Source organism: Leptonychotes weddellii, chromosome 16 (genome assembly GCF_054177405.1).
Source record: "Leptonychotes weddellii isolate Sample4059 chromosome 16, ASM5417740v2, whole genome shotgun sequence".
Classification (NCBI taxonomy): Eukaryota; Metazoa; Chordata; class Mammalia; order Carnivora; family Phocidae; genus Leptonychotes; species Leptonychotes weddellii.
The window spans coordinates 24,091,672-24,108,579 of record NC_138384.1 but is presented as its reverse complement, the minus strand read 5'-3'; the positions used below and the strand labels follow the sequence as shown (position 1 = coordinate 24,108,579).

The 16,908-nt window shown below is 42.7% G+C and overlaps 1 protein-coding gene across 5 annotated transcripts in view; it reads right to left on the bottom strand.

Annotated features, from left to right (window-relative positions):
• Window positions 1-16,908, bottom strand: part of CSNK2A2 (casein kinase 2 alpha 2) — a 38,460-nt gene that overhangs the window by 7,379 nt on the left and 14,173 nt on the right. For all 5 annotated transcript variants that reach the window (XM_081806515.1, XM_081806517.1, XM_081806516.1 and 2 more), the window contains exons 5-10: window positions 9,001-9,060; window positions 3,914-3,997; window positions 2,994-3,104; window positions 2,639-2,740; window positions 2,006-2,106; window positions 1,026-1,174 (exon numbers count right to left, since the gene is read on the bottom strand). In XM_081806515.1, coding sequence (XP_081662641.1) covers window positions 1,026-1,174; window positions 2,006-2,106; window positions 2,639-2,740; window positions 2,994-3,104; window positions 3,914-3,997; window positions 9,001-9,060 — 607 coding nt within the window. The remainder of the gene's footprint in view (window positions 1-1,025; window positions 1,175-2,005; window positions 2,107-2,638; window positions 2,741-2,993; window positions 3,105-3,913; window positions 3,998-9,000; window positions 9,061-16,908) is intronic.

Below are 16,908 nucleotides of genomic sequence, written 5' to 3'. Positions count from 1 at the left end.
TGAGAGGGGGGAGGGGCAGAGGGAGAAGCAGGCTTCCTGCTGAGCAGGGAGCCTGACACGGGGCTCGATCCCAGAACCCTGGGATCATGACCTGAGCTGAAGGCAGACGCTTAACCAACTGAGCCACCCAGGCGCCTTAGTGGGGTCTTTCCACACCTGCTTTCCTTTCCTCAAGTTCCTTTTATTTATTTAACTCATTTCCTTCTTTAAAAATATACTACGGGGGGGGGCGCCTGGGTGGCTCAGTCGTTAAGCGTCTGCCTTCGGCTCAGGTCGTGATCCCAGGGTCCTGGGATCGAGCCCCGCATCGGGCTCCTTGCTCCACGGGAAGCCTGCTTCTCCCTCTCCCACTCCCGCTGCTTGTGTTCCCTCTCTCGCTGTATCTCTCTCTGTCAAATAAATAAAATCTTTAAAAAAAAAAATATACTACGGGGGCGCCTGAGTGGCTCAGTCGTTAAGCATCTGCCTTCGACTCAGGTCATGATCCCAGGGTCCTGGGATCGAGCCCCGCATCAGGCTCCTGGGATCGAGCCCCGCATCAGGCTCCCTGCTGCGCAGGAAGCCTGCTTCTCCCTCTCCCACTCCCCCTGCTTGTGTTCTCTCTTTCGCTGTGTCTCTCTCTGTCAAATAAATAAATAAAATCTTTAAAAAAAAAAACAAAACATATATATACTACGGTCACCTCATTACTTTTAACTAACTACTTGTTTTTTGAGGGGAAAATATCTTTGATTAGGTTTCCACACAGACGTATATATTTGAAAACAACGTTTAGGTACTTGTGATCTATCAACTCAGGGCCACAGGGAATGGTCCGCAGACCAGACTCAAGTGGAGCTAAGGCAGTGGACAAACACCTCTGCAGATCAAAAAACGGAACTGCAAAGCTGTCTCAACAGTCTAGAACTAATGAGGCCAAATTCCAAGGAAGAGTCAATCCAAATACCTAGAATTCTCTTGACTGGCCTCAAAGATAAAGAACAGAAGAACTTTTCCTTTAATAAATTACATCCCTGGAAACTCACAGAAGTACGGGTGCTCCATGGCCTCTTTGGCAGTCAGTCTCTGTTGATGGTCGTATCGCAGAAGTTTGTCCAGAAGATCTAGAGCCTCGGGGCTGACGAGGTGTCTGTTCTCACTATGGATAAAGTTTTCCCAGCGTTTCCGTGAATGTCTGAGAAGGAAAGGGAAGCATTAGTACCGAGAGTCTATTCAACAAGAATCCTGATGTTACTAGGGCTAAAGGCAACAAAATCTTAGAATACTGACTGCGCTGATTTCAAGCTCGTTAAATCTCCTTCTCACTGGTATCTGCCCCACCCCCACAGGGCCACTTGCAGCATCCTGAAACAAAAACCGTGCTCTCAGACTGATAAATAAAAGGAGTGAAAACTTCGACATCTGATTTAGAATTTGTGGCACCTTCTTAAATCACTTCTTATGCCTCAGGCTTTTAGTCCATTCTGGCAAGGCACAGAGGGGACAGAGTTATTTTTGTTGTTCAGCAGAAATATTTAGAGAGCTAGCCTCAGAAACATAGAGGCTCCATAAAACACTGTTTGAAAATTGTCAGCGCATTTACTTTTCAACACTATTGCATCAACACTATTGCACTGTACCTGCAAATAGGCTTTAAAATTTGCTACCTTGTAGAAAATACATTACACAGAACAAGAAAAAACTATAAATCTCTTACTCAAAAAAGAATCACAGCTTTCTAAGATTTTCCATTAAAATAAGCATATGCTGTATCAGAAAGCTTTTTTCTCTAACAGAATTTTGTCTTCCGTTTTCTACTGACAGGTTATCTCTTAGAGAAGTACAATGATCAGAAGACACATGTAAACAATTCCCAAATACCTCAAAGCAAGTTAAAAAAAAAAATACGGGAAGAAAGGAGGAGATTTTAATTTTGCTATGATTAGCAAGCGATTTTGGTGAACAGTCACACTTCTGAAATGGGGTACGCTAAAACCCTCGTTCTCTCGCCCTCTCTCTTACTTACTGTCCCAGGATATCGTTGAAGTGCGGATCTAGGTCTATGTGATACTTCTTCAGATACCCATACAGCTCATCTGTACCCAGAACCTTGGCAATGCGAACAAGCTGAAACACAAAACAAACTGACCAAATCACTGAGCACAGAGCTCACTGCAAGCCTGTTGAGGATGCTATTCCAAGGCATCGAGGACTTCCACATCACTGAGTCCTCAGGGACCAGATGTAGGCTGGAGCCTGGGGCCGACAGGCGGCAGACCCCAGGACACGATGTTCACAGAAATCCAATTTCCAAACTGCCTTTAAAATGGTAACAACTTACAACAATAATCTCCCAGAAGTTGACCAATTGTGGGGGTATCACAATCTAATGACTACAGTCTGGTTTTGTTAGACAAGGACTGCCTGACTTCCTCACAGACTCACTCTGAAGTTGGGCATAAGAGAGCTTTATCTTTCTCTACATTTGGGGACCTGGTAACCACAGACAAAATGTCATGAAACTCTTTATCCTGAAGGAAAACTTCTGTGCAGACGTCGAGTGATATTTAGTGGCTCGAGGACAGCATCCCTGTCATAGGACTCCATTTTCTTGGCATCTGCCCCCACATGGGGGAAGAGCCAGTCAGTGTTTGCTCACCTGGTCGTAATTGTCCTGTCCATGAAAGAAGGGCTCCTTTCGAAAGATCATGCTTGCTAACATACAGCCCAAACTCCACATGTCCAAGCTGTAATCATACATCTGGGGAAATAAGGTCAGCCTGTCAGTGAAGGGTATTACAAATGCGTTTCTCTGATCTGGATTTCTAGTCTTTAGTTGACCTTTGCACATATTTTAGAATTCAAAGGAATAAAAAAAAAGTCACAGAGAAAAGTCTGAAATTATCGCTTCAGGCTGGGCTTTTGAATATATCCAAACTGACTGACTAAACAGCAAATGAGAAGTCCTAAGGAAACACACAAAGGCGGCGGAGGTGCTTGGCTAAGAGTTTTACCTGATAGTCCACAAGGAGCTCTGGGCCCTTGAAGTACCTCGAGGCTACACGGACATTGTACTCCTGAGCAGGATGGTAGAACTCTGCCAGACCCCAGTCTATCAGTCGCAGCTACAAACATGACAGAAATCAAACACGTAAAGGAGTGATTCTAGACGCCCGTGCCTTAGAACAAGGCCACATCACACTAGCTAACAATTACGTGGGCCACATGAAAAATGTTAGCAAGTGCACTGGCAAAAATTACACTTTCAGCAACTGTGGAAGAGGTCACTTCTAGAGCAGAACACTCAGAATCTTATGTGCTTTTTCTTTTTTTAAAATTTAAATGATCCTGGCTTATCATCCTCTTCAGATCAATCAAGCTTAAGCTTTTCACTCTGTGTCTGTATCACTGGCGTGTGTAACACACTTCCCCGTCATTAACAACCTCCATTATAAGCTCTAGCCACAACTGAAAGGGTTGGGGACGCAGGCCCCAGTCCAGGATTGAAGCACTGCTCCAGCTTTTCGTTCACCTCCTAGTAGCTGATTTGTTTACTCACCAACCAGGGACAACCAGAATTGGGTATCAAAAACAGGAGGGACTCAAGTGTACTTTTAAGGCCAGGCAGATAGATTGGTCTGAGGATCATTAGAAGAAGTAGAAACCATCAGCTGGAGTTTCTTTGCGAGGCCCTCCGGAAAACCATGACCAAAACAAACAAGGGACTACAGTGAGGCTCAGCTGTCTGCTTTCCTTGTGTACCGTGCTTATGCAAAGTAGAAAGCAACACTGGAGACTGAAGAGGTAACAGTAACACAAGTCTGCCGAAGAAAGTAGTCAACGGGTCTGCAGTACCACCTAGGTACTGGCCAGTGTTGTGGTCTGCCCTAGGCTTCCCACGGAAAGCCTTGTTGCTTCCTGGCGGCAATGGTACCTTCTTCTGCTGGTGATCTATCATGACATTGTGAGGTTTCACATCCCTGTGCATGATTCCCTTGCTGTGGCAGTAATCCAGAGCCTATGAGATAAGAAAGCACACAGAAAAGTAAGCAAACCATCTACCAACCCCCAATGCAAGCATATTCCTATTATTTGTGACAGGTTGACTTGGATACAGTCTCCCAAGGGGCAGCTTACTGTCTGTAACAGAGGAGATCAGGCATGCTTCAGAAGGCCCCCCCTTGCTCTCTGTGCACACTAGGCTGGCAGCTGGTGGAAAGGGGGCTATGTTAGGAAGGGGACACGGAGATTCTTCCTACTTAGGTGTTAGTAGGTAACACTTCACCAGCCACCTGGATTTAGAAATCCTACATTAATCTGTTGGTCTAACTCGATGGGTTTAAAACCAGATCTGGGAAACTCACTAGAGTCCCTCTCACCATGGTTCAAATGGCACGCAACAGTCCCTGGTGGGGATGAAGAATGACATCACAACGTGTCATTCAACGTGGCTTGTCTTTTAGCCCAGTCCCCCATGTGGACCTTCGAGATTACCAAGTACTCTAGTATTAGTATTTTCTTTTAAAAACAACCCCTGAGCCAGGGGCCTTTAAGAATTCTATTTTTACTCTAAGGGAAGATATTGCTTCCTACAAGATAGATGATATGCAGATAAGATTTTAAGCGTACAAGTCAATGATTTCTTTTAGCAGCACATTCACAGAGTTGTGTGACCAGCACCACAATCCAGTCTTGGAACTCTGCCACCATCCCAAGAATTCCCCTTCAGCTTGCCTGTGATCAATCCCCATCCCCCCTTGCCCCCTACCTCAGCTGTAACCACAAACCTGCTGTTACTACCGATCTCCCTTTTCTGGGCATTCATAAAATGAAATAATACAATATACAGTATTCTTTCCCTCAGCATAATGTTGCCGAGATTCATCTGTGTTCCCCTTTTCTTGCTGAGTAGTATTCCACTGTAGGGCTGTACTAGTTGATGGACATCTGGGTTGTTTCCAGTTTGGGGCTATCATGAATAACGCTGCTTATGAATATTTACATACAGGTCTCTGAGAGGGCCCAGGCTTTCATTTCTCTTACAGAGATTCTTGAGGGTGGAAGTGCTGAGCTGTTAGTTTACATCAAACTTTTTAAGAGTCTGCCTAATTGTTTTCCAAAGTGCCTGCTCCATTTCACATCCCCAGCAGTCACACAGGAAGGTTCCAGTTTTGCTACATTCTCGCCAACAACTTGTAACTGTTTCACCCTTGGGATTACCGCCATTCTGGTGGGTCTGAAGTGGGACCTCACTGTGGATTTGAATTGTATTTCCTAACTGGGTCATCAAATTGACATCTTTTTGGGTGTTAGTGATCATCCTGTATCTTCTTTGGACAAATATGGATTCAAATCTTTACCTTTTTTTTTTTTTTACCATTTTTTCTTTGGGTGGTTTGTTTTAGATAATACAAATACTTGCTTCTAATTCTCCCTTTCTGAACATAGTAACCATTCCCATACGTTTCAAATTAGACCCTCTGGCTTGTCTTAAAAAGCACTGCAGCCTATCTGAGTGCCATGATTTACTCCTTAGGTAATAATAATCACAGCAACCCATCATCTTGTGCTTCCTACTATGTGCTTGGCACGGAGTGCTTTTAGGGGAGTTTTCCACAGGACAAGATAAGGTTTTTCCACCTCGGCACTGCTGACATTTTGGACATTTTGAACTCTGGATAATTCTTTGTTGTGGGGAGCTGTCCTGCACACTGCAGGATGTTTAAAGGAATCCCTGGCCTCTTCCCACCAGATGCCAGTAGCACTCTTCCCCAATTGTGACAACCAAAAATGGTTCCAGATTTTGCCAAATTGACCTGGTTGAGAACCACTGGACTAGGTCAGAAATGATCCCTAGGATCAGCATTCCAGGAATAAACAAATTTTGCTTTCCCCAGACACAAAAAAGTAGACAGTGTATGATGCTTTATATATGAAGGTTAAAAAACAGCCAAAACTAAACTATGGTGGTAGGAGTGAGAAGAATATCTTCAGAAAAGGGGATCCTGAAGAGAAGGGGCGTATGAGAGCCTTCTGGGGTATTCATAATATTCTCTACCAGCCCTGTCCAACAGAACTTTCTGCAATGACAGGAATATTCTGTATCTGCACCATCTAACGTGGTAGCCACTAGCCACGTGAGGCCTTTGAACACTTGAAATGTGGCTACTGTGATTAAGGAACAGAATTTTAAATTTTAATTAAAATTTAAATAGCTACCTGTGGGCAACAGCTACTGTACTGGACAGCAGCATAGCAATATATAAATCTCGGTGAAGGTTTCACTTATGTAAAAACTCAAAAACCTGTACACTTAAGATTTATTCATTTATGGGGGCGCCTGGGTGGCTCAGTCATTAAGCGTCTGCCTTTGGCTCAGGTCATGATCCCAGGGTCCTGGGATGGAGCCCCACATCGGGCTTCCTGCTTGGCAGGGCAGGAAGCCTGCTTCTCCCTCTCCCACTCCCCCTGCTTGTGTTCCCTCTCCCTCTGGGTCTCTCTCTGTCAAATAAATAAAATCTTTAAAAAAAAAAAAAAGATTTATTCATTTATGGAAGTTCTACTTCAATTTGACTTTTGTCCTTGTTTTGTTTCACAACAACAGGTGTAGCAAGATTCCACAATGGCTCTGTGGCAGTGCCTTACGAAACCAGGGCTCCTGGGGATAGACCTCCCCAGATCTGAATCAGGAGACCGCACTGTGTACCCAGGAACCACTCAATAGCCCTCGTCTCAATTTCTTCTACATTTTCCATGAAGCAGATTTCCTCTTCCTCATCCCCATTTTGTTCCCCCCCACAAAGAGGAAATTTAGCAAGTGTTGATTCTGTTATTTTGCCTAGTCTTTGCCCAAAGGAATTAACTAATTAGGACCATAATACCTGGGATGTGAGAAACACTTGAGGAGAGCAGAGGCTGAACAAGTACAGTAAAGGAATTGATTCTTTTGCCAAGTTCACTAGTCGGACTCCCTGTGGAGTCACGGACATGCTTTTAAATTCCTTAGGGGAGTTATTTCAGTTTCAAAATCTGGTATTATCTGACCGTTAAGCATGAAAGACATTTTTCAAGCTTCCTCTGGGGTTCTGTGCCTCATTAGCAGAAAGAAGGTCCCTACTGCCTAGCCGCTACCTCTGAAAAGCAGAAGGGTAATCAGACACGCAGCACTGTCTGAATGACCAGCCTGTGAAGACCTGCATTATCGGGATGTCTTCACTTGACCTAAGCACAACTGTGCTAGGTTCTCAATCTTCATTTTTGGTGTGCTAAGTGAAAACCACAAAATCTTAACACCTTACTTTAAAAAAAATAACCAATTGTGAGATTTGGATTGCGGCTCTCATTGGGTGGATGCAGGGGGTTCTCAGGAAAGCACCCGCAGGGAAGGAGCTAGCCAGACAGCTCGTAAGACCACAGCACTGCAAACCCCTTCCCCACTGATGCCTTCCATTCTGGTCTGGAGAGGACATGCAGAAAGGTGTGATGAACCAAGCTTTACCTTCACATGTTTCTGATCTTATTGACAAAGGAAAGACCCATTAGTTGTAAGAGTGGACTCTTAAATCCGCCACCTTGGTACTAATGACAAGTGGTTTGTATAAGCACTTCTAAGAAAATACATTTACCTCACAGAGCTAGTTCTTCAAACCCCCATTCCCTAAAGCTTAGCCTTAATTAAACTTGGGATTTTGTTCAAGTAACTGTTCACAATCCCATCAAAACTCCATCTTGGCAATCTTCTTCAATAATGCCAATAACTTAGTCATGTCTATCTTTCAGAGGTTCTTAAATTGAGAGCCACACCCCCCATAATACTTTATGTAATACCATATATTTATACAGGCATTTGGTGGGGGGAGTTTATATGTTCTCATTAGATTCCTAGTGATCCACGACTCAAAACAAATTAGGAGCCATTAGTCTATTCCATTTTACAAGCCATTTTAGAATTCTTTAACTGTTTACCTAGACAAACTAAAAAAGATCATTCCTCCATCAACCAGTAATGCTTCAAAATTTCCACCTAAGGAGATTACTAAGTCTGCTAGAAGGACCACCCATCACCTCTCCCTTCGTGTCCAGGTCAGTCAGGGCTGGAGGGTAGACTGGTAAGGGGATTCTGAGTGATGGCGAGAGAAAGATGGCCACAAATTCTTGCCCTCCCAGTAGGCATGTCCCTCCACACTGTGATTTTAATGCTCTGCCCATCAAAAGGTGAAGTCTACTTCCCCCTTCCTTGAATCTAGGCTTGGCCAGGATTTGCTTTGGCCAACAGGGCATTAGGAGACAATGATACAAGCAGAGAATTGAAAAGCGCTTACACATCAAACTTTGCCCTCTCGTGCTACTAGGAACCCTAAGACCACCATGGGAAGAAGCAACTTAGACTAACCCCCTGCAGAACGAGCCTTCAGGTATTCCAGCTGCCATCCCAGATATGTGAATGAGGCCATCCTGGACCAATGTGCCCCAGTCAAGTTGACCCAGAAAAAAGACTCACCCACAAAATTTGGAGAAATAATGAATAATTTTTTGAAAAACTGTTAAGTTCTGGGTGATGTGTTATACAGTGAAAACTAATAGTATTAATTAAGCAGCAAAAAGAAAACCCAAGGGCCAACAAGAGCTATGAGAGGAGCCTCTGATTTCTCACATAATGTTCCTGGTATCTCTTGACTTGGCCATCTTTCTCAGTTCCACTGGAAAGTTTCTATGTAAAGATCCCATAAGAGATCTCAATGTAAGTTAAAAAGAAAACAAAACAAAAAAAAACGCCTTGGGGCGCCTGGCTGGCTCAGTCAGTAGATGATGTGACTCTAGATCTCAGGGTCTTGATTTTAAGCCCATGATGGGCATGGAGCCTACTTTAAAAAAAAATTAAAAACAAAAACGAAAACAAAACAAAACAAAAATCTCACTAAATTCTCTAAGTATCAAGAGTGCCTGAGTTCCCTTCATCCTCTCAAAAACTTCTTTAACAAATACACCTGAAAAAATTCACTGCTTATGAATGCCACTTACCTTAAGTAGCTCATACATATAAAACCGGATATCAAAATCTGTCAGGATCTGGTAAAGTTGCTGAAACAGATTTCAGAAAAGAGAAAGTTAATATAGTCTCATCGCATCTTGTCATCCCAAATACTGGTCATCATTCTCTGTACACTTACAGCTTAAGTCACTAAAGAACCCGAGGACTTTTTTTTTACTACCTGATCTGGAACAAATGGGGACAAAGACCAAGGACGAGGCTGTAATACTTTTGTCTTTTTTGGGGGGCGGGGGGGGAATTCCAAGGGAGAGAAACATTTAATTCAACGTGGATCTTTTAAAAACATGTTCAGTGCTCCATGATTTCAACACCCCAAATTACATTATTATGGAGATGAAGTCCAAGTTGTCCAATTGTCCTCATATTCTCACTACACTTAAACAAACTAACCCCACTGAAGCAGCACAGTGTCCGTTAGAGAACTAAGTTCTGAGTGGAGAGCAAAACTTGAAGAACTTCAAAGGCCCATGTGGTAAAAAGTGTCAACAGTCTGTCTGCTCATAAAAGAAACAGGAAGAAAGTGACTGCTCCAGCTCTAGGAGACTTAAGAAAGGAGTAGGGGAGTGAGAGAGAGAAAAAAAGGGAGCCAGGGACTGAAAATGATCCAGGCCAAAAGGACACACAAAGAGTTCTCATACTGGGACAAAGACACACCCACTGGGAGGTTTTTTTTTTTTTTAATTTCCATTTCTAAGAGGCAGAGTAGCCTTAATACATCCAGGTTCATTAAAATCATCACAAACCTTCATCAGAAACTATACTAATACTATTATTTTTGGTATTCAATTCCAAGTAGATCTGTTTCCCCATCAGTCCAAAGCAGCACTTTCTATAAAATTAATCAGCACAACTTTATTAAACATGCTTTGTTTCTTTATTGGAAGACTGGCAATAGAGGAGAGCTCTTTAAGGAGCACTGACCGGGCTATACAATGTGTCTGTGTGAGGGGGTCGCAAAACTACACAGCCCTGTTTGTTTGTAGTTGTAAGAATGATATAAAAACATGAAAACCTGGCTTCATATATATGCGTGTGGGGGATGGACAGCTAGAGCACAGGGAAATAAAGGAGATTTTTCATTGCATACCATTTTATATTTTAGATCCATGTAAATATATTACCTGTTCAAAAAGATAATTTGCCAAGAATCAAATCTAACATCTTCTAAGAACACCAGGATTGAGCTTCTTTCTCAAATTTGCTCTGCTGAATAAAAGTAGTTCTCCCTCTAGCTTAGTAAAAATATTTGCCTTCATCAGCCCCAGGCACAAGCCAGCTCAGGGCAGCAGAGGGAATGAGACCATACAGACCAGTCTACTCGTGGTGCCTGGGCTGGGAAGGAACTACACTCGGAAACAACAGCACAAACACACCACCACTTCTGCTCAGGAGGGATTTGACTGCGTAACAGCCAAACACCCAAGTGTTCTGTTCTCCTCTAGCTCTGAACAGCAAGGAAGACTTCTCAGCCAGCATACCAACAACCAGTATGTACAGACACTGGCTGAAGATACCATCTCTTTGGGTGTCAAATCATCTCTTCCTCTGAGAATTAAGATCGCTCCCAGAGACTGTGCCAAGTTGAACCTCAAGTCAATAAACAGGCCATGAAAGTGAAGCGAGCATTTTCTAACCCTCAGAGGATTGGATTATTTTATTTCCAGAGAATAATTATGGGCTATTTTATCATTTGGACTTTTATCTCCTATCATGTGGTATCTATATCAAACATCTGTGTAAATGATTCGTGTTAAGGCATAACAATAAATGTCCTTGGCCTGCCAATATAGTATTTCTAGCTACTCCAACCAATATCAATTTTTATGTAATATAAAACACTAAATGAATATAGTGGTTAGGCCTAATACATTATGAAGTCCCAAATGACAGGCTGACATTCACTCTCATTTCTCAGGAGATCTGGGTAGGAGGAGACCAAACTACATGTGTAACATTTTACCACCTGGGCCTAAAATTCAGGACTCACCAGGGTCCACAGTCTGGCTTCTTACGACTTTTGCACTCTGTCTCCATTGCCGCCCTGGGGCGTCCCTAATGCCAACAAATCTGCTTGCCCGGCCTCCCCATTCTTCCTTCTCCAGTGTCCCCACCTCCCCCCCAAGTCTAGAAGACCCTGCCCCTCTCCCTTAGCCTGTAAGTCAAGAGAGCTGACAGTGGCCCCTTCCTTCTCTGAACCCCCTATTTATTGTCCTCTGGGGTGTTCAGAGGACATGGGCAGCAACCACGTCCCCAGAGTTAATGTTCCGCACTCAGGTACTGGCAGTGACCTGAGGTTCTCAAGATAACCTCACTTGGCTGTGAGCAACAAGAGGCTGCTCCACTCTGCCCACACCCCAAGTCCCATGTCAGCGTCCCCACGGATCAGGCACACATACAATGGGGAAAAATGGGTGCTGTGGCTGGTGGTAGTCACCAACTTGTTGACTCAAGATCTTTGCTTTCCTTCCCCCAAGTATGCAAGGGGCCACCATACAATCTGGTCCATATTCTAAGTGCTCGGATAACACAACAGAGGAGCACCATACACGGTATATACCCCACCCCATCAATGGTGGCTCTCAGCTTGTACCCAGAAGGCAATCGCTAAATATTTGTTTTTGATAATGTTCACCAGTCAATGGAACAAAATTAAAACTGTCTTCCAGGAAACACAAGTGTGAAGAGTCCATGACAAGTTATAAAGGGAAATTTCACAAGAACCATACTTTCCCTCCATTCTTCTTGGCCAGCTATGTGGAGAACATTGTTAACCAACCAACTGCAAAGTGTTGGCAAGAAGTTAGCTTTGCTTATATTTTCATGAAATAAGTGACTTATCGAAAGCAAAACAAGCCTATGCTTCCCAGAAGATTACAAAGGTGCTGAGGAAGAAACTATTCACCAATCCTAGTCTGGTTACAAAGCCTCAAACACATGGTATTTTCTCAGAAATCAGGTCTACTCCAGGATGGCTCAAAAGACCCAAGGTGGAAATATCCTGGGACTTTTTATTAACCTCAGAAACTTTGAGGAGGACAATGGAAAAAAGGCAATTTGGTCAACAGCCTCAGAACCTCCTTGGTCTAAAACCACCACCCAGATAGGAACGGCTCACTCTCGCTGTATGCCCATGTGGGCCTCATTCTTGCTGTATGGTCATCGGTCCTCAGAGACTGTGGGTATACTTCGGCTGCATCACAATCAGCTACAGGTTCCAAAGCCCCATCCCCGAGGACTGTCATTCAGGAGGACTACGCAGCTCAAGAAGGTTCCCAGCCACATGTGGGAATCACCCACACAGCAAACTCTCACCGTGCACACAGAGCGTGCACATTCCCTCACCCACACAGCTCAGTCTGTGTCCAGAAATCCCAGTGGTCCCCACGTAGGGAGAAGAAAAAAGCCAGGGGGAGTGGGATATAAAGTGAAAGGTGCTTAAGGCAGTCTCATCAGCATTGGCATTAACATGTAACCCCAAGATCCAGAATAAAACCAAGGTCAATATTTTCAGAAATTTAAGGAAGCAGAACAAATCACTAATCAAGCAAATCAAAGTTATTACTAATCACTTGAACATGTCTTCTAAGAAGATCCTCTCCACGTCGAACTACTAACAGCATTAACAAGGCCTCAAGACATCAGCTAGTCAAGGCCCACCTCTATGGGGGTGATTTAGAAATTCACCACAGAGCAGGGCGCCTGGGTGGCTCAGTCGGTTGGGCGGCTGCCTTCGGCTTGGGTCATGATCCCAGGGTCCTGGGATCGAGCCCCACGTTGGGCTCCCTGCTCGGTGGAGAGTCTGCTTCTCCCTCTCCCTCTGCCTGCCTCTCTGCCTACTTGTGCTCTCTCTCTATCTCTCTGTCAAATAAATAAATAAATAAAATAAAATCTTTAAAAAAAAAAAAGAAATTCACCACAGAGCAATATGGGCCTACATCTTCTCAAACGCAGTCTATTCAGGATGCCTTACCAATCTTTAAAATGTCCAGATGATATATTTTGCTTAAAATGTGTATTTATTTTTATTTATATTCTTCCAAAAGCATAGAAAACTGCCACATACTGTACTTTAGCTTCCTTGAGAAAATGTCAAGTTTGAGAGTTTTCTGTAACTGTTCATTTCAACTATTAGAGACTGGCTTTTCCTACTCCTTTGGAAGTTTTGTCTTTTTTTCTAAGTGTCACAATGTATCTTTTATGATCGCTTTGACACATATGAAGCATAACTGATGATTTCAAGGAGAAATCAACCGAACCAGTACCTCCACCATAAAATGAAGTATCAAGGGGAAAAATGAGTAAGGCCATAGAAGATCTGAACTGAATTAACAAGCTTGATATAAAAAATGGCCATGCACTAGAGTCACAAAGCAACTGTCAACAAAGTCCAAAGAACTAACATTATATGGGTCATGTTCCTCTGGACACAGTGCAGCCACATTAGGAAGCAACAATAAAAGAATATTTTTGTTGAAAAACCACGTGGCTCCTCCATCGCATTATTCACGAGCACACAGCTATGAAGGACATTCCTAGGACAGTAATTACCAGGAAACTCTTGAATATGGACTCTGTACCGTGTATCAGATGTCATTATCGTAGAAGTATTGTGTCTTCTTGTGCTAACAGTACTGGCAGGTAGGAAAAGGTCCCATCTAGCTCCAGCGCTCGTATATTTAGAAGTGAAGTGTCACGATGCGTACAACTTACTTTGAGAGGATTTCAACAAAAAAGAGATAAAGAGGGGAGGGTGGGGACGGGACGAGAACGAATAGCCAGTGTGGTAATTATTAGCAACTGGTAAATCTAGGGGAAAAACATGAGGGTATTAATTGTGCTACTCCTTCCGATTTTCAGTAGGTTTAAAATATTTCAAAGTACAGGGGCGCCTGGGTGGCTCAGTCGTTAAGCGTCTGCCTTCAGCTCAGGTCATGATCCCAGGGTCCTGGGATGGAGCCCCGCATCGGGCTCCCTGCTCCGCGGGAAGCCTGCTTCTCCCTCTCCCACTCCCCCTGCTTGTGTTCCCTCTCTCTCACTGTGTCTCTCTCTGTCAAATAAATAAATAAAATCTTCAAAAAAAAAATAAATAAAATATTGCAAAGTACAAAGTTGGGGGAGAAAAACTCAAATTCCCGAGTTTGGAATTTGTACTTCTTTTTAAAATAAAGATTTTATTTATTTATTTGAGAGAGAGAGAGCGTGCGCAGGGGAGGAGAAGGAGAGGAGGCAGAGAGGGAGGGGAAAGAGGAGCAGACTCTGAGCTGAGCGCTGAGCCCGATACAGGGCTCCATCCCACGACCCTGAGATCACTATCTGAGCTAAAACCAAGAGACTAGCTGCTTAAGGGACTGAGCGACCCAGGCGCTCCTGGAATTTGTACTTCTAATATGAAAACGATACAGAAGTGAGTTCCATAACCATGGAATGTAGCTAAGGCGGTGCTTGATGTTGCACGACTTAAAGCCCACACCACCAATCAAGAAAGATAGGAACACATGAAATGAGCAGACTTCCACTCAAGAAGTTAGGGGGAAAACAATGAAAACCCAAGAATGAAAATGTTGAGGAAGAAAGAAGGGAGGAAGAAAGAAAATAATTAAGATAGGAGCAGAAACAAGGAAACATTTGAGCAATAACACCAAAAGCTGGTTCTTTGAAAGTATTAGTAAAAGAGATCTCTAGCAATACTGGTAATTTTTTGAAAAGAGAAAAAAGCCCAAATAATGTTGAAAATGTAAATGAAAACATAATTATAAACACATTAAAGTCTTTAAGCCCTAAGAGAATTCTATTAACTTTATGTAAATAAAATTGAAAGTGGACCTTAGAAATCGTTATCATTCAAACAAACTCACGAAGAGACAAAAAACCAGGAGAAGCCTTTCATTTAGATGTATGTACATTCTGAAAAGGCAAGTATAGTCCAAAGTCTCCCTTCTCTCCCAAAAGACAAGTAGATAATCCCTATTTCATATAAACTTTCAGAGACTAGAAAGGAAGAGCTCCCCAACTTATTTTATGAAGTTAGGATAATCAGGAATCTACAATAAAAGGAAATTATGGATAAAAATTTATGATCAATTACATCCATAAAAAATTCTGAAAAGAACAGGCTGCGGGCTGTATCACTGCTGATTCACCTCTGATACTAAACCTGGGACAAACCTCCTCTGAGCGATACCTTAAATCCAGCTCCTGATACACTTAACAGTAAAATGAAAAAAATAAAAACAAGCTTTTCTAATAAGATAGACACAGGACAAAATAAAAAGCCTGAAGGGCATGAGGACATTAAACTAGCTGACTTCCCTATCTGCGGCCTGTCATACTACCTGGAGCAGAAAATGACCATCTTGTCATGATTTGCTCTTCCAAAACACACATCGGCTACCTAATATTTAACAATCTTGTAAGTTGACTAAAATGGCAGGGCTTGCTTGACCACTCACGGGGGCCCTCTGGTGTGATACCGCAGACCAAACACATCCTACCCTGCTTCTTCTTGACGCTCCTCTAAAGTAACAGTAAAAGGAGTGGGGTTTGGGGGATTCACTCCCAATAACTAACAGAATGGAAGAGATGACATCTTGAAGCAAGATAAAAATGTCCAACTGACATAGCAGACCAAATTCTGCCAAGAGCAGAGGGGGTCCAGAAGCAGACAACTGCACGTGGAAGAACTACCGAAAGGCTCAGGAATCGGTGACCCCAGGTATCAATGAAAGAGAGTCAACAGATTCAGCTGAAAACAAGAAAACAAGTTTAAAACACCACACTGGAAATGGGGAATTACGTGAAAGTGCACGTTAACATTCCCCACAGGGCTCCTCCGCTGGAGGCCGGGAGGCTTGCAGCCAGGCTCACATCCTCCAGAAAGGAGCTGATAAGCAGTCATCAGTAATTTCATAACTCATAAGAGGAGACAGTCAAAAACCATGACATTTCAGACAATTGCAACAGAGACAAAAAGAAGAACACACACACAAAAAAGAATTTGAAAGAAAAACTGAGAAAACAGCACAAGAAGAAAACATCAAGGGGGGGGGAAGAGAAAACCCACACATTCTCAGTGAGAGAATAGAAGATATTACATAAAAGAACAGGATACTACTTTTAAAAGTTCTGAGAACAGAATAGAGCTAAGAGATGAAGTCTAACATTTGAATGAGTTCTAGAAAGTGAGAACAAAGAAGAAAGGGAAGAAAATCAAAGAATGTTAAAAATACTGTTCTAAAACGGAAGGACATGAGTTTCTAGATTGAAAAAGCCCAGCAAGTGTCCAGAACAAAAGATAAAAGTGACCCATTCGAAGGAACATCATTGTGAAATTTCACAGACTGCGACTGAAGAGAAAATTCTAAAAGCTTTCCAAAGAAAAAACCAAAACCCAAACCAGATCACGTAAGGTGAAACCAGAATGGCTTCAGTGGTGATAATGGAAAAAGCTCTTCAAAATTCTGAGAAAATTATTAGTTACAACCCAGAATTCTATGCCATGGCAAGTCCATTAATTAGGAAGATAAAATAAAAATGTTTTCAGATATGAGAGCCTCAAAAAACATGAATTTTCCATGATGTCTTTAAAGGAAGCTCCTAGAGAATGTGTGCCATTAAACCATCCCCTTTGAGAGTTAAGATGCAAAAGAAGTAAGATTTCTCCAAGGAGTTAAAAATTTCTGCTAACCCATCTTCTGCATGCTGTTAAATCCACAGGGCAGCTGTCAATTTAAGAAACACAAAATGCTAAAGTGAAAATTTTGTATGTGTGGCCAGACAACTGGTAAAAACTCATTAAGGAAGCAGTAGCATTTAAAACTTAGGCATTTCATATGAAGTTTCATTAAGACCAGCTTTTAAACTTTGGTATTCAGGAAAAT